Genomic DNA, 25,206 nt, shown 5'->3' with positions numbered 1-25,206 from the left:
AATCTAAACAATTATGGTGAAAACTTGGTCCTATCAAAATTAATAGGAGTCGTGTCATTGACTTCAATAAGGTCAGGATTTCACTCTTGACATTTTACTTCCCAACACGAGTTGTCTTTGTTTAATAAATTCTGGTTGTGCATGAGATGAATATGTACATTTTAATTTGTTTGATACTACGTTCTACACATTAGGCTATCTGACAATCCGCCAAAAAACAGAGCTCACCCCAAGGGAGAATTTGACATTCCAAGAGGCAATCCTGCCAAGGGAACATGTTTCCTCAGACACCACAATTTCAGCCAATAATGTTTGCAAGGCACCAGTGTTTTAGAGGAGCTCCACAAAGGGGGCTGGATATGGCTGTGTGTTTTTTTGCCATGAGTGGTGAACAACTAAAGTACCAACAGTCTCTGAGAGGGTCTGAAGGTAAAGATCATACAGAAGGGCCAGGAGAAGCAGTGGATTTAATCCTACTCCCATTGGAGTCAATGACATATTTCTCCTTGACCAAATAAGTATGTTAGTAATACTTCATCCTTATGAAAATCATAATGTGTCTAGTCAATCCTGGCTATTTAAATTCAAGTTGACTAGGCTCTAACCATAAGACTACTGATTCTCCTCACTTCTCTTCTCATCTATTAATTTGACTCCTCCCCAACCATAAACACAAAGGACAAGAGGTAGTAATCTTGCCTTAGATAAGTAAATTATGCTACTTTAGTAAGATTTCCAATGATTTCAGAGGGCTTGGGATCAGACGTCTGCTGAGGGAAATACAGTATATCCATATATCTAATGCAAAACTGGCAAGGCTTTAAGGGTGACTGCTGCACATCTCAAAAATGCATATCAAGTAATCAACAAAGCCCTCACCAGCTCTAAATAACCAAAAACATTACAGCAAATGAGCATGTTGAATAGTCATATAACCATTTCTCATTGGTTTCAATGGGACTCAATGTTCCATACCTGATAAATTATATTATATAGCTGATGAAGCATTACATGAATACAGCATTACGTGAATAATAATGGATATTTTTGTTTGTTTTTAAGTTCATAATTCCATAAATACTATTTTATACGATTCACATCCTATTACAATAAATGAGGGTGAACATACAATTATTGAAAATAAATTTCAGATAAAGACAAAGATGGTGACCTTTCAATATTTCTTCACAATTTTCAATAGACAAGGAAATTTATGAGAATACAGTTAAAGATAGGAGGAAAAAGAGATGACAAAATGTATGACATTGTCCAAAAGTACAAGATGGATTTAGAAATCTAATAGCATAAATTATTCTTGGATATTTTCAAACAAATAAAAGGATACAAGAAGGTAGCTGGCACTTATTTCTTACTGTTTACTTCTTGATTGTGCCCTATCAAGCTTAATTTTCTATCTATAAATCAAACACTGAAATCAACACCACTTTCCATTCAAAAATTGAAATCAAGGGTCTATAAAATATGGTTAATCTTCTGGAAAACAGCATTAATACTGGCAAGCACAATTATATCAGAATCACAAATAAACAAATTTAATAGACTTCTGTAAGACCTGCATAGATAAACTCATCAATCAAATGTAAATGCTTGAATAAAGCAATAATGCTACATATTAAACGTCTACAGAGAGCAGGTAGATACTACAGTTGCCAAAACCAGCAAAATTAAGTTGAGTATAATTGCAGTTCTCAAAAGACAAGAGAGGCTGTGCAATACACAGAAAGGAGGAAGAAAACAATCATTATGAAGAAAATTAATATAAATGAGAAAAAGGCAGATTATAAGGAGTGAAACATATCAATATGCCCTATTGTGAGTTATAGTCTGAACGTACTAGTACAAAATAGTAGTTTGAGTTTTGCCCAGCTTTCATGTGCTCCACAGAGGCTTAAGATTTGTCTTAATTTAAAAATCTGAGTTCTTCCCATGGTCTTCCACAACAGTAATATTGAGCCAACATAAATCTATTGTTGCTTCTAAAGAAACATTTTTCCTTATTAGTCCCATATACTTAATCATGTCTCTTCTGCTTCTGGCTTTTTTAGAGCACCTAAATGATACCGGGTGGTTCTTGCGAGTCGATGAGTTTAGAGTAGAGCTGTGTGAATAACTGGGGTTTTTTGGGGTTCACTGTGCAGTTTAAAAATTTTTTTAAAAAAGAAAACCTGTTTGCTTTTAACCAATTCTGAAACTTGTTGGGATTTAAAGCAAATTTTAAAAAGTCTATTTCAGGTCACACAAAATGGTTAGTTTAGTTTCTAGGCATTTTTAAAAGGCAACATTCACAAAACAGCCTGAGGAGGAGTTGCTGCCGCCAGCCCCCTTATAACTGTTAGCCTGGTGGTTAGGGCACTCAAGTGGGATGTGCCAGTCTGGAGCAGGGACTTGAACTCACATCTTCCTCCTCAGGGGAGTGCCCTACCCAACAGACTAGGGGTTATTCTAGAGCAGGGGTCAGCAACCTTTCAGAAGTGGGGTGCCGAGTCTTCATTTATTCACTCTAATTTAAGGTTTCACGTGCCAGTAATACATTTTAACATTTTTAGACGGTCTCTATAAGTCTATAACATATAATTAAACTATCGTTGTATGTAAAGTAAATAAGGTTTTTAAAAAGTTTAAGAAGCTTCATTTAAAATTAAATTAAAATGCAGAGCCCCCCAGACCAGTGGCCAGGACTCGGGCAGTGTGAGTGCCACTGAAAATCAGCTTGCGAGCCACCTTCGGCACCCGTGCCATAGGTTGCCTACCCCTGTTCTAGGGGTAGGTCTTTCTCAGGCTCTCAAAGCCAGTCCAAAGTTCCCTAGGGAATCTAGCCTTTTTTTTTTCTTTTTGGTCTGAAACTATTTGGGCAAATTCATGACAAATTCACAAACAGTTCCATGTTGACCAAAACTGCATCTTTTGGCAAATATAACTATTAATTCACAAAATGTTGCCCTGCTCTAGTTTAAAGGCTATCATCACAATCTACAAGTTAAAGGAGGAATGTTTTGCACTGAATTTTGTAGTACAGGTTTCCAGTATTACATGGTGTAGTGCAATATTGGTGTAGTCCAACTGAATATTGCACTGAACATGTACTAAAATGAGGAAATGAGGACCTTATCACAAAAATATACCATCACTCAGTAACGGTATGCTTCCATTTAAGGATGGATTGAGTTGATACATGGTGTTACAGTATACTGGCACTCATTGAGAGCATGAGTTTCTTCAGAATTTAACCTTTACTGAAAGAAGATTATGTCTTTAGCCTTTCTGACTTCAAAGACAAACTTCCAAATATGACCCAGTGACACACTGGACTTCTGAAACCCTGAAACAGTAATCTCTGAGAGGTATCTATGGCCCCATTTACCTAAACAGGGTTATCTCTAAAGCCCAACAGCTAAAATACTGAGCAGAGCCAAAGGCAATATGCAAAGAATCATCACCACTGAATGGTGTCACAGATATATGAGATAATATGTGATAGCCTGACACAGTGCAGCAATGCTTGCACTGTACCGTTCATCATCCATAACTGATGAGAATGCTTTGCCCTGATTCAGCAGCCTCACAAAGTTATACAACTTCACAATGCAAATGTTGCAAAGGAGTGGTAGGATGAGAAAGAAACACGTTCCCATCTCCATCTCATGGTGGCTGGGATGAAAGAGTTGTTTTCTTCCCCCACCCTATACCCCCCTATCAGGTCTAGATAGTGGGTTTTTTTGTTGTGTCTGTTTACTTTCCTTTGCCCCCTCCTTCTGTCTGTTAGCCTAAAAGGGGTTTGGGGCTTCTCCAAGAAGCACACAGGGAAGGGGGGATCCAGGATTTGCCAGACTGTTGGGTCTTTCTTTGACGCTTTCATCTCCCACAAAACAAAAAGGAAAGATTTAAGGTGAATCTTGCAGAAATGTGATGTTGATTTCATTCTTTTAGCTGTGATATGAGGGTAATAAAACTGAACCTCTTGTAAAAGGCTTTGAGAATCTCAGACAAAAAGTGCTGTATAAGTGCCAAGTACTATTTTATACAATTAATAGAATATGAAATATATACTTGAGATGTGTTCATATGTATCTCAAAGCCAACTAGTTCATTGCTAGTTCAATAGCAAAGTTTGCTAACAGGAACCTGCCTGCTTTTTATGGTCCCTAAGTACAGAAGCTGGTACTTGGAAACTGTCATGCTATTTGTTTACAAACTGCCTGTAAATTTAAAAAAATCCTTGCCACTAAAGACAAATTAAAACAGGTCTTCTTTAAATGCTTGGTTTTAATATGTGGTAAGTGGCGTTTGATGGAGATGTGTCCTGCGCTAAACATCAGTCCTACAAGTACATGTCCCCAGTGAGAGTTTAGAGAAATGCTTGAACAAATTGCTTAAGACAGGAAAATGAGTATTCGGCTCTCGGGTTATTACATTTCTGGTTAGATGTAGGTGCTGATAGTATTTGTTCTATTTCCTGACTCTTTCTCAATAGTCCCTGTAGGGATGAGAATTAAGTGCTGAAAAGTGAAGCAAAGATTAGAGGATACCACACTCACAACACCTGTTCTGGCACATACATGAAAGGGTTCCATGTGCCTATATTTTTAGAAAGTTTTCACATCTTGTTCTCCTTGGGAACAGCTTGTAATACCTGAAGGAGTGGAACCCTACAAACTCTTACCGCGGTCTCTCTCTAAAGCAGGTGGCTATGTCTTGGAACAAATGCACTGGGTTTGAAATTTTTCTCTTTTAATATTTAAAGATAATTTCAAGCTAAAAACAGATTCAATAAACTTGGTTGTCATTTATGCTCAGGCCCTTTCACACTGCTCCAGCAGCGTAACAGCCTGAAAATGGGTAGAAACTGCCTGCTGAGAAAGCTCCTGTACAGAGGACCTGGCAGTAAGAATTCTTCACAGCGACCATTCTCTCAGCTCCTGGTGCTGGGCAAGGTCGGAAAGGACAGCACAGCACGGTGGCTTTTCTCTGCTTCCCAAGGACCACAGGAGGCTACAGGAAGCAAAGTATGAATGAGAACCGCCCTGAGGCAGTTTTAACCCACATCTGGGGCCAAGCAGGGCTCCGCATGGTCCAAGAATACTTAGCTCCTTGCCTGCCTCCATCTCTGTCCCAGCCCAGGAATGGATCGAATCATTCCCAGTGTAGCCATATTTACTAGTAGGGGTTGTATTTACTGAAATATTAAAATCTCAGAAAACTAAACGTGTGTAATATATGATCCCACACGTTTGCATTTATAGAAGGAAGGTTTTTGTACTACTGTCTCAGGTTTCAAGGTGAGTGACACATCTTTCCACCTTATTCAACAAATGTATTCTTTTCTGTTCCCTCCACTTTTATTAATATATCCCTGACTGTGAGCACTCTTCTCCCTTCGGCGGATTTATAATAACACATTTAAAAGATGTTCAGGACTCACATTAACATCTAACTGGCAGCAAAATTGTCGCTTCCACTTCAGCCCTCTTGGCTCCTTGATTACAAAGTTCTATTAACTGAAAGACAGCACCAGTTCACCAAGATAATCAAGAAGAAAGGTCAGTGGCTTATGAAAGAAAGTTCTGGCCTTTTAGTGAACCTTTGGGACTTCAGCTCAGCACTAACCTGAGTATTAAAAGGCAGGGTTTCAGTGGTCCCTTAGCACTGGACTATAATCCTGACACCACTCATAACATGGTACTGCTGTCACTGCTGTTAAATAAAGGCCAGAACTGAGAACTAATGATGCATCAACTCTTAACCAGGCAAACCTCACAGGTGAAGGCTGGGAAGACATTATGAGGGGCATGTGGGTTAGCCGGCAATGCAGAGCTTGTATCTTTCCTTAAATATGGAATGTTTATAAAAGCAGGCATCATATTCGAACAATCTCAGCCTCTTATCTCAGGGACCATAAAATGCTTCAAAATTAATAACAACATAATGATTTCCTTCATTCCAATTATGCATTAGCATAGCAATCCCCTTTTCTGTTATAGCATACTAGGTTTCCCCTTCTATTTTAACAATGAGACCCCTTGAAGGAGGCTGAGAGCTCTCAGAATGTTGCAGAAAGTGCTCAGTATCTCACAGGACTGGACCCTCTTACAGTGGTTCTCAACCTTTTCATCAAGCTATATGCATTTAGCAGAGAGAGGACCTGATCTCCTATTGATCTCAATGTAGGTCAGGAAATGATCAACACACTCATGTAGGAGTGGAAAGTGCTCAGCACTTTACAGACAGGGTTGAATGTCTCACAGAATTGAGATCTCAGCATTGAGAATCCTTCCTAATGGCATTTAATCAAATCAGGCTGCAAACTCAGGTTGTGCTTCTGCTCCCACTGAAGTCCAGGGGAGATGTGCCACTGGCTATGGCAGAACCAGGATTTGGTCATTTGGTAAGAGTGATTTTTTTTTCAGGCTAAGGAGGGCTTCCACATCATCTGTGCATCTCTAGCTGTAAAAAGGCAATATGTGTGAATGATATTATTCTTCCAATGCTATGCTTCTGTTCTCCTAAGATAAACAAAAAGAGAGAAGGTTATAAGAGTCTTTGCCAATATAAGACTGTTAGACGATGCACAACAAGTGATGGATCATAATATAAGAGAAAAAAACACAGCTGTGGGAGGCAGGCTCTCATGACAGAGTCTCAGCATCACCTGATGGATTATTTGTCAGGGTTCACCATTTGTGAATCATGTATCTAGCTTAAGCCACAAACACTTGCAGCAGATCTAAAAGATGTGTTTTCCAGGGTGTAATCAGAATGGTCTGTTTTGCTGCAGAGGGGGAATGCACCCTTAATTCTAAAAGCTGGGCAATGCAGCAAAGCCATTGACAGTATTACAGAGTTTACAGCTTTGCTATTTGTGATAACCAGAGTTCGCTATTTCTCATTTCTTCCCTATAACTATCTGGGTTTAAATGAAACAATTTCAATTTTATCTTAGCTTCATTTCCATTCCCTGCAATGGAGAGAAGGTATGAGAAAGGTACCTGCTCCTCATCCACAGGAAATAAAACTGAAATCAGTCCTTAAATTTCAGTTTCATCATTTACAGACTGGAAGAAGACCTTAGTTTCCTCAATGCGGATTACTGCATAAACCCTGGTTTTCCAAAAAAAGAACTGTTCCTATTGAATTCTTGCTGTGCACCACATCTGGTAGTCTTTTGGAATGAAACACATACAGTATGTAACAACTAATTAAGCAAATTCTTACAGATGTTTATTTGCTCACTGTGTTTCCAAGTTTCAGTCAATGGAAGTTCGGGTTACACACAAATATTAACCCATTAGTGGGGCACTGAGTGCCCTAAGAATTTTAAGGACTCCAGGAGCTTGCCACTTTCCAGTGCAGTCCATCTTAGTACTGACTGAAAGTTGTTAGCATGTAATGGCTGGTAAAGTATGTGAAATTAATGTGGTGGTTTAAATCCTAAAACAGCTCCCATTAAACAATGGCGGCCACAACTGAATGACAATTAAATCTTTGGGACTTTGCACTGAGATCAAGAATTGAACTGGCATGAAAAATGAGCTACCCTTTCACACTCTTTAAGGTGGTCCCTCCAGGAAAATGCTGGCACATCTTGGCAGCAAAGCTTGCACTGCCACTCCCCATGCTGTCCCTGTCCTATGGCAAGATGATAGACTTCAATCTCCAGGGCTGTGAAGGCCAATATCTTTCACAATCACACATTCATATTTATTTTGCATGCTCATTTTCAGTATTTTCCTTCTGGAGTAGTGTAGAGTTTTTATTTTTAAAGATAAATTATAAAGGGGTTAGTTAAGTCTGCAAGGCAAAAGGGGAAATAATTCAATAATCTGCCATGCAAGATCATATTCTTCCTCCTTCCACATGAGTCCACTTATTTGCTTCTCCAAATACATAAAAAAAGACTTCCATTACCATGTAAGGGGCTGGTGAATGTCTGACAAGAACAGGTAGTTGGTCTGTAAAAGGGTGACTTGCCCCTTTCAGGGCTAGAGGCCTGGGGTCAGCCAACCCCGATTCCTGAAGAGGCATACCTGAGTGAGGTCAGATGATCCCGCTATAAGAGCAGTAGGATTCTGCAGAGAGGGGAGGGGGACCTCAGGAAACTACAGAGAGTAAGAACGCTCTTGCAAGGAAGATCCTGACACGAAGGGAGTTTGGGCATCTGCAAACAGTAAAGGAACTATAATCCAGCTCCAGGAAGGAGGGCTGGGGACTCCCTACCCAAAAGGAAAAGAGACACTGAGCTGGGGCGGGGATGTGGAAGGCCAGTGAATGTCAGGATTAAATAAACTGGATCTCGGAGGGGGAGTGTTTCATTTATCTTTGGACTGTGCTCTGGAGTTTCGAGGAGTCCAAGAAGGGGAAATGAAGGGACTGCAGAGTGCCCTCTGGCCATGAGGAGCAGCTTGGGTGGTAATCACCCTGCTACATGGTCCTAATACAGTGAAGTGATCTAAAGTCCGCTCAAATCAACAGGAGTCTTCCCATTGATGTTGCTGGGTTTTGGATCAGGACCTATTTCCTTTTTGGTTGTCTGCGCTTGCTTACTTTAAGCCTGTGAGTACCTGTGTTCGCAAGCTTCATTTATTAGAATGCCGTAAATTATGTGGCCCTTGAGTGCACACCAAATGCCAGTGTTCAAGGGGTTAGCCTTCCCTAGGCCACTTTAGTCATTGGGAACTGCACATGCTTAACACCTCCAAGAATCAGGCCACTTATTTAAGTGCCTGGATATGGGTTTAGAGTGGGATATTCAAAAGTGCCTAAGTTACGGAGGAGCACAAGCACCATTGCCTCTCCATGGGACTTGTGCTCCTAAATCACTTCAGCGCATCAGAAAATCCTGCCCTTAGATGCCAAATGAAGCATCCAAGTCTGAAAAATTTGGCCTGATCCTTTTTGTGCCTCAGTTTCCTACTATGTAATATGGAGATAATAATACCTCCCTATGTTACCAAGATGCTGTGAGGCTCAATTTTTAATATCTGTAAAACACTTTGAGATCCTCAGAAGCACAGTGATATGTAAGTGCAAACTATTATTATTTAATGAGCTGTGGAGGAAGATGGATTATTTTATAGACTGTGGTGGTTGCGTGTGCAACATTTCTAAAACATACATCCTTTGTTAGTCTCTAAGGTGCCACAAGGATTCCTCGTTGTTTATACATCCTTTGATTATACTTGAAGAAGAGCAAAAGAGAGAATTTATGATTCTTCAGTGGCTTTCTCTGTTCCTGTTAACTCAAAAATCGTAGACTGATTGGTTTTGACATTTTAGAAAAATAATATTTTTAGACAGCTAAGCTACTGCACCTAATATCCTCTGCTTCGCAGGTGCATTGCATTTTTCGTCAATCGTAAAAAGTATACATCATTAAACATTTAAATGGTATCATCACATTTGACAATTACTTCTTTCAATTCTGTGATTACATATATTTACACAAATTGCATAATTACACTAATTGTACATTAGCAGACCACAACTGATTAAAAGACACCTATGGAAGTTTCCATTAAGACAACATTAAAATCATTAAACAGACCCGTACAAGTAAGGACATTCACAGATGAGATCTAAACCTCTAATACTTACAAGCATAACACAGCTGCCCCTTAATATTATTGTATTATGCCCTGTTGTGTCTAGAAATTGAGCTTTAATCCCTTAACTGTGGATTTGACTTTGCCTCCCAACCTCACCATTTTTTTCATGCAGTTTTTGTTGTAAGAATACTTAATGTCTTGCCTTGTCTAAATATGCTGTAACTACAGTACATTCTTTCTTGGTGACTTAATGTTGTAATTTGAAAGGAAAATGTAAGGGTAATTACTGATGCAATAAAACATGAACATACTGTAGACAACTCTATGGAATTTTAATTAGGAAAAGTAGGCTGTGTTATGATTTCCCTGTCCTCTTTTCAATAAGCTGTCTCCAAGTGTAGATCTCATTTTCATGGATTTAAAATTTTGAACATTTTTGTCAACTTCAGCCTCATCTTTTAGAAGCATAAACATAAAGCAAGTTATCATGTAGCTAAATATGGGCTCCGAATGCAATCTTCTTATAAGGGAATGTATGTATAACACAACTTCTCTTTTTATTCCTTGCTCTGTGCAAATAAGCTAAGGCATAAATATAGGAAAGGTTGATTCTTTAATTTCTTTGCACACAGATTCTGCTTAAACCGAGGCCATATCTAACGAGGCTCTGACAGTAGAAGATTAACACCCCTGCCAGACCAACACGCTTGACAAAGGAGCTTAACTTTATCCTTACGGCAGTATAAGACGTTGTATGTGTATTACTATATAGAAACACAACTTTAATAAATACAGAAATGTAATTTTCAGTACTCTTATTGATGACAAAATATGGGCTATGAAATTTAAAAAGCACAGATCTCTATTTGTATAAGAGAAACAAAGAAATTACGATGTTCATGTCTTCAAAGCATTACTTTATATTTTGAAGTCCAAAGATGCAGTGCTTTGCACAGACTGCTACACAAAAAGCACTTCCGGTAACAGAAAAGAAAGACACATACAATCCTTGTCATCCACACTTGACAGGATATGGAAACACAATTTAAGCTACAGTACATGATGAAAGTCTTACCTGATAATAAAGATATTACCCAGTTAGCAGTCACAAGGTTTTCATGCATTTTCTGTCATCACTACATTGAACAATTTTACAAAGTCTTTGTCGAGGGCTTGCATGACCATATTTGATGTGGCCTTGTTTAACTCTGCTGCTTTCAAGTGGCATTAATCCTCTTTTCCTATCTGGGTAGACTCTCCAACATAATCATATCAGAAAGTTCTGAAGTTAGGATATTGTCTTTTTAAAACAATATTTTCTCTTTGTGCAATACAAATGAGGTATGGCATCGTCACATACACTGAAAAAATACCCAGGAAGAGGCATAATTATAACAAATCAGTTATGAGAAACTTTAATGAGAGCTGATCTCCTTATCATCCATCACTTTATTCTAGAAGTGTCTGGGAGTACCACTCTAGGTATTAGGGCTTTGTCAGTGTTCTGTCATAAATCCCATTTCTAAGATGCTTTTAAGTCAGCACTTTTACTGTACTCCACAACGGTATAAAGATAGGTTTTCAGCTCAGGTGTGAATTTTCTTTCCAGATTTTGATGTAAAGAGATATGGCCCTTTTTTTTTCCTATTAAAAACAGATGGTGGAAGGAAAAAACCAGTATTTTAGTGGCCTGTAGTTTAATTTTTGTATAATGCACAGCTTTGTCTGCATAGTTTCTTTTATACAAACTGGATTTCAAAATCCTTAGGAATGTTAAGAGGTTACATTTGCTCCAAACACATTTTGTAATTCTCCAGCGGGAACAAAAAAGGGCCAGGAGACATATCATGTTTTCAGGGCCGGCTCCAGGCCCCAACATTCCAAGCAGGTGCTTGGGGCGGCAATCTGCAAGGGGCGGCACTCCGTGTGTTTTTGCGGCCCCAAGCAGCGCTCCGAATTGCCGCCGCGGACGGCAGGGGCAGTCCGTGTGCCGTTAGGGCGGCACGTGCGTTTCCGCAGCGGCGGCAATTCGTCGGCAGCTTCTGTCTTCAGCTGCCCGCGGCAGCAATTTGGCGTGCTGCTTGGGGCCACAAAAACAGTAGAGCTGGCCCTGCATGTTATCATTCCACACTGAAGTCAACAGGAGCGTTGTGAGCATATTGATGGAAAGATTCAGGGCCTGCTCCTACTGAAGTCCAAGGATGTTGTGCCGTTGTCTTCAATGAGAACAGGAGCAGGATTTAGACACTGAGAGCTGGATTCCCAGCTGTGATGAGTTTAGACTCAGATGAGTTGGGAGTGAAAGGTGCTTCTGAGGCATCTTTCCACTCCCTTGGGGCCAAAGTAGTCCCCGGCATAATTTAGAATCAGGCTACTACAAACTGCACCAACTGCAGCAGTCCCACTGGGTCATCCACTGGCTGCGTATCAGGCACAGCAGCAGCCACTCCAGGCCCCAACCCTCTTCATCAATGCCATGCCTGCCCCCAGTGCTACAAGTTGCAGGAACCTGAGCTGCTTTGTGCTGCTGCAGAAGTGCAAAGCAGACACAGGTGAGGCCAAGAATCTGGCTCTAATTTTTTTTTTAACAAACTGTGGCTATTTGGGTGTTCGTACAGATTGAAAGAAAAGAGGTATTTAAATCTAATAAGGGGTTAATTATGCATGTGAATATGTATGTTTCCTAATAGCATTTAACATATTTCTTAGCAGACCTCGATTAGATGGACTGAAAGGTTACTACCAAAACGTCTATTGTTTTTTGGGGGACTTTGTGAACTAAGACTTACATGTTGTTGTCAACCTTTTAAAAGAATTTTATGTAGTAAGAACACCATAAGGTGTATCGCAAACTTCAGCAAAGAAAGTGACATGTTAATATGTAGAGTAATAACCTAGCTATACTGACAATACTCGGCCAGAATTTCAAACTTGGGTGTTTCAAGGAAGACACCTAAAAAGCTGTTTTAGACACAAATATGCAGACATAGGTGTCTAAATCAGGATGTCACTGTCTCTAACAGTGATTTAAATGCCTAAATTCTGATCTAGATGCCTATCTCTAGGCATTCAGGTTTGAAAATGTGGCCATCGATGCCATTTGTCAGTCTCAATCCATGTCATTAGGTGTTACAGAAATGCAAAAGTTAGACAGACGGTATTTTAAGTAAGTCTATCAAACATTTGACACACTGTTCTCATTACCAAGATTTGTTTAATAAGACTACTCCGAGACAAGTAACATTTGGAATATGTAAAATCCTAGCTAACGGAATAATGTATTTCTGCACGGTTTGCATGCTGCATGGAGCTAGAGCATTGCATCATGTTCTCCTACCACTACATACATGGAACTCCCAGTGGCATGGAGGAGGAAGAGCCTTACCAACACTCTTTCAGGCTGACACCAGGTCAGACTGCAAGACCCTTATTCATTCCTGGCAGTACCCTACTCCACAATCAGTCCCGTTGACTTCAATGGGACTTCGTAGTCAATGTCTACTATTCAATGTAACTAAGGTTACAACAAACTGGCCAACTATTTGTAAGAGTTGCAAAGTAAACATTACAGTGCTGAAAGGCAAAACTGGACAGTCTCATTCAAAGGCAGAGCAAGTGAGGCAATATCAGAAAGAATGTGCGTGTGGATGGGGAACTAGCAGGGCAGGGAGTTATGACACGTTTTTAATTTTTAAAACGTATTTTGGATCAGTATCAATTAAAAAATGACTAACAAAATGATCTGAACACTGGAAGAGGGATTTTTCCTAAGAAGGATCCCAACAAATAGCCGAGCACAAGCAGATGAGTTGAGAAAAGAGTGGCAGTTTTAATTCAGCATTTGAGTTTTTATTTTCCTATTTTAGAGACAACCAATATGCCGACGCAGCTGGAACCAACCCTTTTACAGCAGCCTTAGGAATAAAATGGACAGCCATATTTAAAAGTACAGGTGTAATTGTTATAATCTCTGAGGGTGAGTTCAACCAAATGTGGATGGCTCACACAAGGACCCCCTGTGCCCCTGAAACTCTGCAGTGAAGCTCGGATGAGAAGTCATAGGTTCTATAACTGCATCTGGTGCCTATGATCCTCTGTGTTCTGTGGAATGGGGATAGGCTGGCAAATATGGGGTTGCTGCAGGATGGGAACAGGCCATGAGATCTGTGCTTATGTATAATAAGCGGTCCAAAGCCCTCACCTAAGGAATGTGGAGGGGCTATGGTGACTACCACAGTCCATTTTCCTGGCACTGGGCTGGAGAAGTGCATTCTGTGCCTCTATATTCCTCTTATGTTTTTGTGCAGGGTTAGAGGACGAATTTCATCATTACGGAATAGGTGTCTGTCCATAGAGACTGTAATGCAAGGAAAAGAAAACACAAGTTCAGAAGAGTAATGAGCCTGAGTGTAACCCATGTCACTATAGAGGAGGCATATCCCGGAGCCTCCAAACCAGAAGGAAAGGTTTTATCACTATGTGGGGAGAAACACATTCTTGGTGATGAACGCAGTCCCAGAAGGACCTGGTCCTTTTATTCCTGATTATTTCTCAGTGAACAGTTTCCCAAGAAGAGCAGTTTCCCTTAAGCTTCCTATATGCTGTGCCTGAAGTGTATGTACATGTTTGCACAGACCTTCACTGCTGAATTTTTCTTTTCCTTAGAGAAAACTACTGGGACGGATGCTCTGCTGACTATTACTATAACTGTTCTCTCTACCCTTGACCTCCCACAGCTGAGGGCAAAACATATTCTACATTAACTTTGGCTAACAATAGGAACTTTATAGAATATTTTGTTCTTGAGTATTAAAGCCATGGCAATATCTAAGGATGCTAATAATGTAATAAACTACAAACATGATATTATTTGGTATGACACTGTGAAGTGTTGGCAAAGCAAAACATTAAATACTGGAATTAAAAAGGAAAGCCAATTCAGAGTTCAGAGACTACTAATTGAGAGTCATTATCCTTTGAATATTCCACACTATTTCTTATCAAAGTATCTCTTCTGTGATGCTATTTTTGACTATAACTGGAATGGTATTTTAAAGGGGCACATGTAAGTATAAATTGTGGGGTTTTTTTTAGAAATTTCTAACCTGTGTTATTAACAACACTCTAGATGATTAAAACTGAAATTAACCTATGCCGCTTGTTTACCATTTATGCCATGGATTTGCTTTTTACACTCCCCTTTTCTTAAACAGTGATGCTACAATGCCTGATTCTTATGGACTAGCACAATACTGTTGTGTTTGGGTTCAAAACACACCAGTGGAATGTTTAAGTTTACTAATTATATATAATTGATTTGCAGCTCACTTAGAAAATAATTTAATTTTGTCCTGCATTATAACTGACAATGTTTCTTTGAGAATCCAATATTTATGAAAAAACGACAAGGAGTACTTGTGGCACCTGAGAGACTAACAAATTTATTTGTGCATACACGTACTCCTCATTGGTTTTGCTGATACAGACTAACATGGCTACCACGCTGAAACCTGTCAATATTTATGATTGTACTTGATACACACATAACTAAAACACAGAATGCACTTCTCTTATGTATTTAGGGGCCAACCCTCTCCTCCAGAGTACACTCCAAGCAGTAGCAGGTTCCCATCCCAGCTCCACCTTCACTCGTCCCATCCCCTGTGCTAACATGTAGGTTTTCCCGAAAGAACGGAACTCCACAATGCACATATCCGCTGTGTGGCCCCTACCCCACCATTAGCACCAAGGAGCTCCACTAGTTCTGCTGCACGGAGGCTCTGAGGACATGGGGCAAGAGTAAGATTGCCCTTAGGGTTTTATGGAGGTCAGGGGAGAATCTGACTCTTATCTACAATTAAATTACACAGGCATTTGGAAATTTCCAAAAGTGAGAATTTGAGAACCGTTAGTAGGAGTCTGTGAATTTAAAGTATTTGCTTTTCTAGCTGACAGGAAGCTTCACTAATTAACCTGGTCTTAAAGCACTTAGTGTTAACTGTTAGAACAAAATAGCACTGACTAATGGAGGCACATTACTTAGGGATGAGGTGAGACACTATGATGTTTAATCTCACCTTGAAAGTGACCTTTGGGCTGTCGCGTCAGTTTATATCAGCACCAAAGCTCTGCTGATTTGATCATAATTGCATTAATTAGAACTGAAATTAATACACTGAATTCCTTACTATCAATGCCACCTCTGCATCAAGAGCTCGGCACACCGTTCTGTACTGAGCAATGCAGGTTGGATTAATGTAGAAGGTCAGTAACAAAAGGAAAGCACCACCTGTAATCAGATGTTTTACAGATTCTGACTTCCAATTTCCACTTAAGTTCCAGTACAGGTTAAAGGGGAAAACATACGGTGCCCTATGGAAAGTCATCAAGCAGAGGTGGGCAAACATTACAGTTTCTTTCATGGCAAGTCTCCTTTGGCTCAGCCTTGCTACCACTGTAGTCAACAGAAGCAGAATTGGGTCTGTTAAGAGGACAGTTTGCCTCTGCAGAAAGACATGAAATAGCCTAAAATGCCCACAAGTAAAACTCAACATGTGAGAACTGTACAACACGGCAAATTTAAAAGGATATCCAATATAATAGTATAGTACAGTGCATACTACAGGTACATATAAGAAGACTGAAAGTAATGATGAAAAACAAAGCATTTTATGAACCTTCTGGGTGTGTGTGTGTGTGTGTGTGTGTGTGTGAGAGAGAGAGAGAGAGAGAGAGAGAGAGAGAGAGAGAGAGAAAGAGATATGCTATTATTTATTAATATACGATTATCTTAATATTCACAGTGGAGAGATATTTACTGTAGCTTTACTGTTCACAAGTCAGAGTGAGGGTCATAACTAGGATCAATGGAGAAACCACAGACAAAAAATGGATCCTGCATTTTTAGAGTCCTTCTATGAGTTCTGCTATTTTCCACAAAGCCCGTAAAGAAAAAGAACTTTCTACGTTAATCTGTTGTAAAGAAGGGATCAGTGCACTATGGTACATTTCATGGCTGTCACATAATACACATGAAATGTGACATTTTGAAAGTGTGAGAAAAAGCCTAGATACTTTTACAGCGTTTCAAACCAAAAAGGACTGCAATATGCAAATTAACCACTGTTAGCCGAATTAGCCTGAGTTAGCTCTGTCTCAATCCGACCACCTCTCCCATTGTTCATAACTGTGCTGAAATCAATTTGTAGGACTAAAAAAAAAATGCCTCCAAAGTAGTTTCGTGTTGTTTGGGTTTCTATGAAAGAACACAGTGCAAAGAGATGAGTTTAATAAAAACTAGTTTTAGTTGTTAAAATTCTTCAAATATATTAAATCCATCAAGCAAAAAAAAGTGAATGAAGCTACACACACATTTCTGAGTTCTGATGACATCCAAACTACTTGGGGACAGATCCTCAGATGCTGTAAAGTGTCATAGCTTCATTGACTTCACTGAAGCTATGACAATTTTCTCCAGTTTAGGATCTGCCTTTGATATTTATGATCACAGTAACCGGGGATGTTATCAGAATCCCATTGTTTGTGTGTGTGTTAGTACAGGCGTTTACACCGGGGTGGGCAAACTATGGCCTGCGGGAACAGAGCAGCGCAGCCAATGGGGGCTTCAGGGGGGGTACTTGCAGGTGAGGGCAGAGCGTAGAGCTCTCTGCCCCCCTCTCTCCCCAGGGGCCACAGGAACATGTTGCTGGCCACTTCCGGGAGCAGCATGGGGCCAGGGCAAGCAGGGAGCCTGTCTTAGCCCCGTTGTGTGCTGCTGCCACCCCAGAACCTGCACCCTGAACCCCTCCTACACCCCATACCTCCTGCCCTGAGCCCCCTGCCACATCCCTCCTGCTCCCCAACCCCCTGCCCTAAGCCCCATGCTGCACTGCACACCTCTCCTGCACCGCAACCTCCTGCCCTGAGCCCCCTGCCACATCCCTCCTGCACTCCTACCCCCTGCCTGAGCCCCCTGCTACACCCCACACCCCTCCTGCACCCCAACCCCCTGCCCTGAGCCCCCTGCCGCACCCTGCACCCCTCCTGCTCCCCAACCCTCTGCCCTGAGCCCCCTGCCACACCCCGCACCCCTCCTGCTCCCCAACCCCCTGCCCTGAGCCCCCTGCCACACCCTGTACCCCTCCTGCTCCCCAACCCCCTGCCCTTAGCCCCCTGCCGCACCCTGCACCCCTCCTACACCCCATACCTCCTGCCCTGAGCCCCCTGCCACATCCCTCCTGCACTCCTACCCCCTGCCTGAGCCCCCTGCCACACCCCACACCCCTCCTGCTCCCCAACCCCCTGCCCTGAGCCCCCTGCCGCACCCTGCACCCCTCCTGCTCCCCAACCCCCTGCCCTGAGCCCCCTGCCTCTCCCTGCACCCCTCCTGCTCCCCAACCCTCTGCCCTGAGCCCCCTGCTGCACCCTGTAACCCTCCTGCTCCCCAACCCCCTGCCACATCCCTCCTGCACTCCTACCCCCTGCCTGAGACCCCTGCCACACCCCACACCCCTCCTGCACCCCAACCCCCTGCCGAGCCCCCTGCCGCACCCCACACATCTCCTACACCCCAACACCCTGCCCTGAGCCCCCTGCCACACCCGGCACCCCTCCTGCCCCCCAACCCCATGCCCTGAGTCCCTTCCTGCACCCTGCACCCTCCTGCCCCCCTAACTCCCTGCCCTGAGCCCCCTGCTGCACCCTGCACCCCTCCTGCACCCCAACCCCCTGCCCTGAGCCCCCTGCCACACCCAACACCCCTCCTGCTCCCCAACCCCCTGCCCTGAGCCCCCTGCTGCACCCTTCCTGTACCTCAACCCCCTGCCCTGAGCCCCCAACCCCCTGCCCTGAGCCCCTTGCCACATCCCGCACCCCTCCTGCACCCCAACCCGCTGCCCTGAGCCCCCATCCCTATATTCATGGCCTTTCATACAATTTCCCCAACCAGATGTATCCCTCAGGCCAAGAAGTTTGCCCACCCCTGTTTTACACATTGCATGGTGTGAGTTTATGTATAACAACTTCATACCTTAGGTGCATAATGAAATAAGAGACCAGAGATCAAGTTTCTTCAGCTACACTAGATACTCAGGCTTATCAGGTAGCTACATTTCTTTAAAAGTGTTTCTGCTTTGATAAAAATGTTCTGCTAACGTATTTTATCAATCAACTAAATTCCTGGCCTGTGTAATTATACCACATATCCATAGTCAGTATCTCCACTAGCCAGATTCCACCTTAGATAACTCTTATTTTATGAAGACTTATACTTCACACAGCTATCTGTGCTGCATTCCTCTCTATCTTTTACTTTCTATTGCCAAATTCTGCTGTCCATACATTCAAGCAAAACTACCAATAAAGTCAATGGAAAGTTTGCTCAATTAAGGACAACACAAATCTGACCCTGTATTTTTAAGTCAAAACCGTAAATGCATAACATGCTGAGCTGTCTGATACATAATCAGCAACAGTAATGTGTACAGTACTTTGAGAGATTACAGATGGTAACAGTGCCAAGCCAGAATTGCTGGCTGTGTGCAAAGGTGCCTGCAATCTGGAATACAGCAAAAGGTACCATTTTCTATCTCTATTGCATGCTCTGTAATGCAAATTGAATGTTATCACTTACTGCACACAGAAGCTGCTAAAAACTTTAAACAAGGATAATCAAAATGCAATGAACCAGTATTATGATTTGCTAAGATGAGAAAAATAGAGATCACTGCTGGTGGCACAAAAGCAACAAAATATAAACACAAGATAGTCAGCATCCAATTAATTATAACACTTTCAAACAGCTCCAAATGTAAGCCTGGTAAAACACATTTCTCTACTATGTGTATATATTTTTTCACCCAATTAAATCTTTTCCAAGTCTTGTTAAAAATCAAACACTGTATCCGATTGTACTCTTTCTTCTCCCTCAAAGTTTGATGGAAACATTAAAGACTTTTTCCATTTTTTTAATCTATTAACTGTATTAGTGTTCAATAACTATATGTGCTATATGTATAGACTAATTCCACTATCTCAAAACACTGGGGCAGTGCGATGGAAAGAAGCCAAAACCCCTCTCTCATACATAAGTACATACTGCTGAGATTTATGTTACGACAAACTCTCTCATGACAAGGTTATTCCAGAATAAAGTCTCCCCCTGGTGGACCTGTTACATCATAATGGCTCCATCAAGATGCTTATTGCATAATAAAGCCTCCATTCCTCATTGGAACTTTTACGGGTAGAGGACTTCATTGACGTTGCTAGTAACATGCCTCGAAAGTCTCCACTACAGCTCAACTTCAATATTTGATCCCCCTCTCACCAGGAGCAACTCTCCTTGATCTCCTCAGGAGCAACTAACTACTCTGTTCCAAAATGCTGTATGATTTTGTGATATAACAAAATGGAATAGACTGAACCCTCAGACTCATTTTCCTTATTCCCATAATTTTCCAGATAAGAATGGTTAATGTCATGACGCTATAAGCCATTCACCCCAAACATGTCAAAGTTGTTGCCCGTTTAGGTGGACTGAGTAAAGAAGAAAGCAGAATAATTTTTTCCATGTAGGAGTAAAGTCCCAGCACTAAGGTCTGAGAGATTATGGAGCTATAAAACTATTTGCAGAATGACTCTTCTTCAAACATTTGATTAACTGTACTACTCTCTGATCTGTTTACATGTGATCCATATAAATTAGTGGGTTGGTCATCAAGTTCTCTGAGTGCTTCAACAAAGGCCTAAGAACTCATACATTTTGTTTGCAAGATTGGTCTTGTTATGGTACTTTTTGGGGGGGGAGACGGGGAATGCAAAATCTTTGGTGGTCTGAAATGTTTTCCAGTTACATCTGTGGCAGGACTCTCACGTGTTATTGGTAGTAACCACTGTTGCGTCAATACTGGGTAAAAAGCTTTTTAACTATCCAGAGTCATGTTCTCATGTTCACTTCAGAATAATCGGATGGTTAAATACTTATTTCTTGCAAGATTTAGAATACTGCTAGCCTTTCTGTTTTCATAAATTCTGTCCTAATCACATGCAGTAATTGTTCATAAAATATTAGCACTGCCATTTATTGCTAATATTATGACAATCATTTTGATAAACTAACAAAAAATTACATCCCCTACTTGATGACTAGGCAGGAAGAGCCTGATATTGGTTCTATGGAAGTCAATATGAAAATTCCTATCGACTACAGAAGTCATGAAAGGTGCTGCTTTGATAGTCTGTGAGACCAGTGTCCTCTCTTTAGTCATGGAACAAGTACAGCACAGACAGAAGCAGTGAAAGCTTCTCCAGGCTGGTCTGCCAATGTGCCGCAGTCTTGCCATGAAGTAAGAGCTTCTAAGAGTAGCAAGGTGGTTGCTATTTGCTTCAGTCTTTGACCTCTCAGCAGCAGCTATCAACAGTGATTCTGTGCCACTCCTGATAGTTTTTATAATATAAACACCTGGCTACTAGGAACTAAAGGGAGATCTCCCATTCATTTCAGTCATCAGGTGGCAATGATTTTCAACCACTGTTGGCCTGAGATGCTAAAGGTGAAATGCTGAGAACCAGATCCAGATCCATCCAGTCTTTTTCACTATTTTTAAGAGTTCAGTTCAACAAAAAATATTATACCGCTTCTAAAGTGCAAAAGGCTGATGAAGCTAAGAACATTGGCTGTGATGCAGAATAAAGGTAAAATGCACGAAAACAAAGACTAATAAGAAAAAAGTTTCAAATCTCACAAGGTGCTGAAAGGCTCATGCAAAGCATTCTTCAAGAGTCAAGAGTGACTAGGAAATTAGATATGTTAGCCCTATTCTCAGAAGCTGTGTGGCCATCATGTCTGAGTGGACCTGGAACTACTGTTCTGACTGTATATGAAATGAAAGAAGAACGTAGTAGGTAATCTGAGCATAGTAGGTGATAACTGAAATGTAGGGTATGTTTATGCTGGAATTGGAGGTGTGACTGAAGCTCAGATAGGCATACCTGACTACCTAGCACAGTTAACAAGACCAATGCAGAGATGGTGGCAGGGGTTTCAGTACAGGCAAGCAATATGAGTACATACCCAGGGTTCCAGGCAGGCATCTACATCCCATGCTGATGCTTCTACCACCACATCTTTACTGCCATTTGTAGCTGTGTTAGCTAGCTTGAAGCTAGGGCAGGTATGCCTACCTAAGCTGCAACCACACCTTGAACTGCAGTGTAGACATTCCCTACGTGATACTTTGCTCAACAAGGCCCAATGCCTTGATTGTCAGGCAAATATTCTCCTCAAGCATAAGGTGATTTACTTCGATAGTAAACTAGTACTGGCCCACTGTTGCCAGTAGCCATACATACTGTAGCCTGTGACATTTCAGTACTGTGAATAATTGTTAAATTTTATCCCTGAAGGGAAATGCCACTACAACCACAAAATACAACCTTTATATGTGCCAATATATTTCTTTTGTATATTTCTTTTCCAGAATCTAGATACCACATAAGAGAGCCCTGATTCCACTAGAGTCCATCCACCTCCTTGCCCTCTGTGAGGGACTCCAGGATCCACCCACACCAAACAACGGGCACTAAGGTCTGTCCTACGTGAGGGGCACCAAGATTGCACACCACTGGTGATGGATACCAGAATCTGTCCACCTTAGGCAAAGGATACGGAAGTCTGAGATCCCAGGTGCAAGTGTTACCAGTCAGCCCACTCTGTGGTTTTGAGTACCACAGTCGGCACAGTGTGAGGGAAGGGATACCACAGTTTACCCAGAATGGGTGAAGAGCACCAGAGTTTGTTCACCTGAGACCAAAGGGCAGCAATGTACACAATCAGAGAGATGCACCACAGTCAGCATGCCTCCAAGATGAAGACCGTGATCAACAACTTCACTCCTCTGGCACAATGGACCTTTCTACAATAAAGGTGAAGCTATCTATGCTTTCTTGGGGGCCAGTCCAAGGCTGTGGCATGAACTCTTACAAGAACTAAGGACCATTGCAAGCCGCACCACCTTCCACTCTAAGTCAAGACCTGGTTCTTTGACCTTGCCATGTTTAACATAAACATATAGCAAGGGGTATGTACATTATTTTTTAAAAATCCAAAATAAAACACTGGCTGGGGAGAGGAGAGAACAAACACATAACAGATGTGCAGCCACACTGCTTTCTGCACTACTGGAAGGTGCTCAGATACTCCAGTAATGAGTGCAGTATACAACCGTGAGCAGAGAGGAGTAGAATAGGGTCCAGAAGCAATGAAAACACTGGTGTACCACCAGAAGTAAATGGCTAAGGGTGCCAGTCATTGCCCACCCCCCACATACACACAGAACAAGCAGAAAACAATGACATTCCTGCCACCAGAAGTCACAGTCCTGCCTCCCATTAAGCAAAGGGTACTAGAGTCACACCAGGGCAAGGAGTGCAGGAGTCACAGCTACAAGGAGTACCACGGCCCCAGTCCCATCCCTCTCCAAGGGGAATGTCTGAGCCAAGCATTCAGGACCTGCCAAAGCTTCTGCTGGGTCTTTGAGCGCAGGCCCTGAGCTGGGAGGAACCATGTGGGAGGCACCCACAGATCCCCAAAGGGCACTGCACCTGCCTGGGGTGCTCCACCCCCCCCCCCCGCCCTTGTGTCCAGGCCAGGGTCCCATCGCCTCACCTTGTGGTCCAGGACACTGATGTAGCCCTCTAGGAGCCCAGCCCCCACAGGGAGCCTCTGGCTGCTGCCCAGCTGCTTGGTCTCCGGCTTCCCACTGGCCGCCGCCGCCACCTGCTGCTGCTGCTGCTGGCTCGGCTCCTTCTGGCCCCCGCCGCCGATGCTGCTGTACATGAGCAACAAGCTGGTGCACATGGTGGTGAGCACTAAACACACCGCCAGCCCATGGCGCTGCAAAGGGACAAAGAGACACTGAGCCCCCCTGCGAACAGCAAGGAGCAGGGCCGGGGGCACAGAGCCACGGTCAGGGGGATGGGGCTGATCCTAGCGGGGGAGGGCGCAGGTCCCCCCAGGGTGGGGGAGGACTGGACATCCTGGGGGGGGGGGGGTGGCTCAAATCCTGAGCGGGGGAGACGGGCTGAAGTCTGGGTCTCCTGCTCTGCACCCCCCCCCCCACGCAGCGCGCCCCCTCGCTCTTCCTGCCCTCACGTTCCTGGGGCGGGGGGGGGGCTACCCCAGGCCCGGGGCGGCGGCGAAGGTGGGGCTCCCAGTTTGTTTCACTTTCGGGGCAGCGTCCTGGCGGGAGGGGGCAGCTGCTCGGATTAGGTGTCTATTTTGGCAGCAATCGCTGCGCCTTTCCCTTTGCAGCTCCTGCAAGTTTGACACCAATTAAGACCAGGCAAAAGTGCGGCTAGAGAACTCCAATAATCCTCCCTCCCCTTCCCCCCCCGCCACCTCCCTCTCTTCTCCACCCCTTCATCTCTCATCCCTTTCTTCCTCTTCTCCTCCCGCCTCTCCCCCCCCTTCCCTGTCCCCTGCTCCTTCCTTCCCTTTGCCAGGCTTCCCCTTCTCCCTCCGCTCTCTTCCCCGTGCATTCAGTCAGTCCCCTTCAGCCAGTCCACCCGTGCATTTTAATGACTGTTAGGAATTGTTGCACGAGCCAAGTTCCAGGCAGACCCATCCTTTAAGCCGATCTCTTTTCTACACGCTCTGAACAATAACCCTGCACACGAATAAAAGAAAAGCAGGTGGAAAGTTCTCCTCCTCCTCCTCCTCCGTTTTGCTCCCCTTAGTAAAATATAACAAAAGAGAAGATACCAGCCCTGGAAAGGCTGGAGCATATGTCTGATGCCCTGGCCAGCCCCGCTCCACTACCCTCCTCCTCTTCCCCACCCGGGCTGCTTTCGTTTGGCCCCCGGGTGACCTGGGATAATTAGGTCCAACAATTGACTTACCATCAGGGTCTTCATTTTGTGCACCTCTTTGTACCGAATCCTCAGGCTTGCGCATCTGGGGCCACTTTTCCCTCTAGGGTTTCCATTGTGAGGAAGCCAGTGACATGTTTTTGCCGGGGATCAGGCTGGAGAGAGACAGGGAGAGGCGCCCGAGCCCGAGCTGGGGCTGTGGGGGGAAGCACTGCTGTGGCAGAGATTAGAGACAGAATTAAAACCGGACTGGACCCTCTTAGTCTCTCAGTGATCTACACAACTGCCGCCTGCCACTGTCTGCTGGGTCCTAAACTACTCCGGGTCTTTCCTCGTCTCCAACACAGAGGCAGTTTCAGGATAAGTAGAAGTTAAAGGAAGACATAAGTTAGGTCGCATTATTCCTCAGAAAGAAACCTCATCTCAGCACACACAGCAGAAACAGAACAGCAGAGAGGGACAGAAACACACTCTACAATTCTACAGTCTTCTGCACAATGGCATATTTAATCAGTGGGTGGGATTCTGATCAACATAAATGAAACGCTTTCAAAATACAACAGCATTATATCCCTGCAGGCTGACACTAGCTTTGCCTTTTTTTAAATCCTGCTTTTAACACTAGGACACAATCTTCAATTTATGTTATTTCCATTTTGCCTAGAGGAAGATTCACCACTCTCTAAGCATTAACTGGGTTTTCTGAGCCTTGTGGTTCTGAGGCAACAATTTTTCATCTAAATAATTTTCATTTTTTCTTTGCAAATATTTTAACACC

The 25,206-nt window shown here is 42.9% G+C and overlaps 1 protein-coding gene across 1 annotated transcript in view; it reads right to left on the bottom strand.

The window, feature by feature from the left end:
• The window catches only part of ST6GALNAC5 (ST6 N-acetylgalactosaminide alpha-2,6-sialyltransferase 5), a 93,303-nt gene extending 68,346 nt beyond the window's left edge, over positions 1 to 24,957 (bottom strand). Inside the window, exons 1-2 of the mRNA XM_045026200.1 lie at positions 24,459 to 24,957; positions 23,227 to 23,454 (exon numbers count right to left, since the gene is read on the bottom strand). Coding sequence (XP_044882135.1) covers positions 23,227 to 23,454; positions 24,459 to 24,473 — 243 coding nt within the window. The 5' untranslated portion in view covers positions 24,474 to 24,957. The remainder of the gene's footprint in view (positions 1 to 23,226; positions 23,455 to 24,458) is intronic.
• Between the last annotated feature and the right edge of the window lie 249 nt (positions 24,958 to 25,206).

The sequence above is a fragment of the Mauremys mutica genome, chromosome 8, assembly GCF_020497125.1.
Source record: "Mauremys mutica isolate MM-2020 ecotype Southern chromosome 8, ASM2049712v1, whole genome shotgun sequence".
Lineage (NCBI taxonomy): Eukaryota > Metazoa > Chordata > Testudines > Geoemydidae > Mauremys > Mauremys mutica.
The sequence above is the reverse complement of the archived record's forward strand: the minus strand, read 5'-3'. Positions and strand labels throughout refer to the sequence as shown.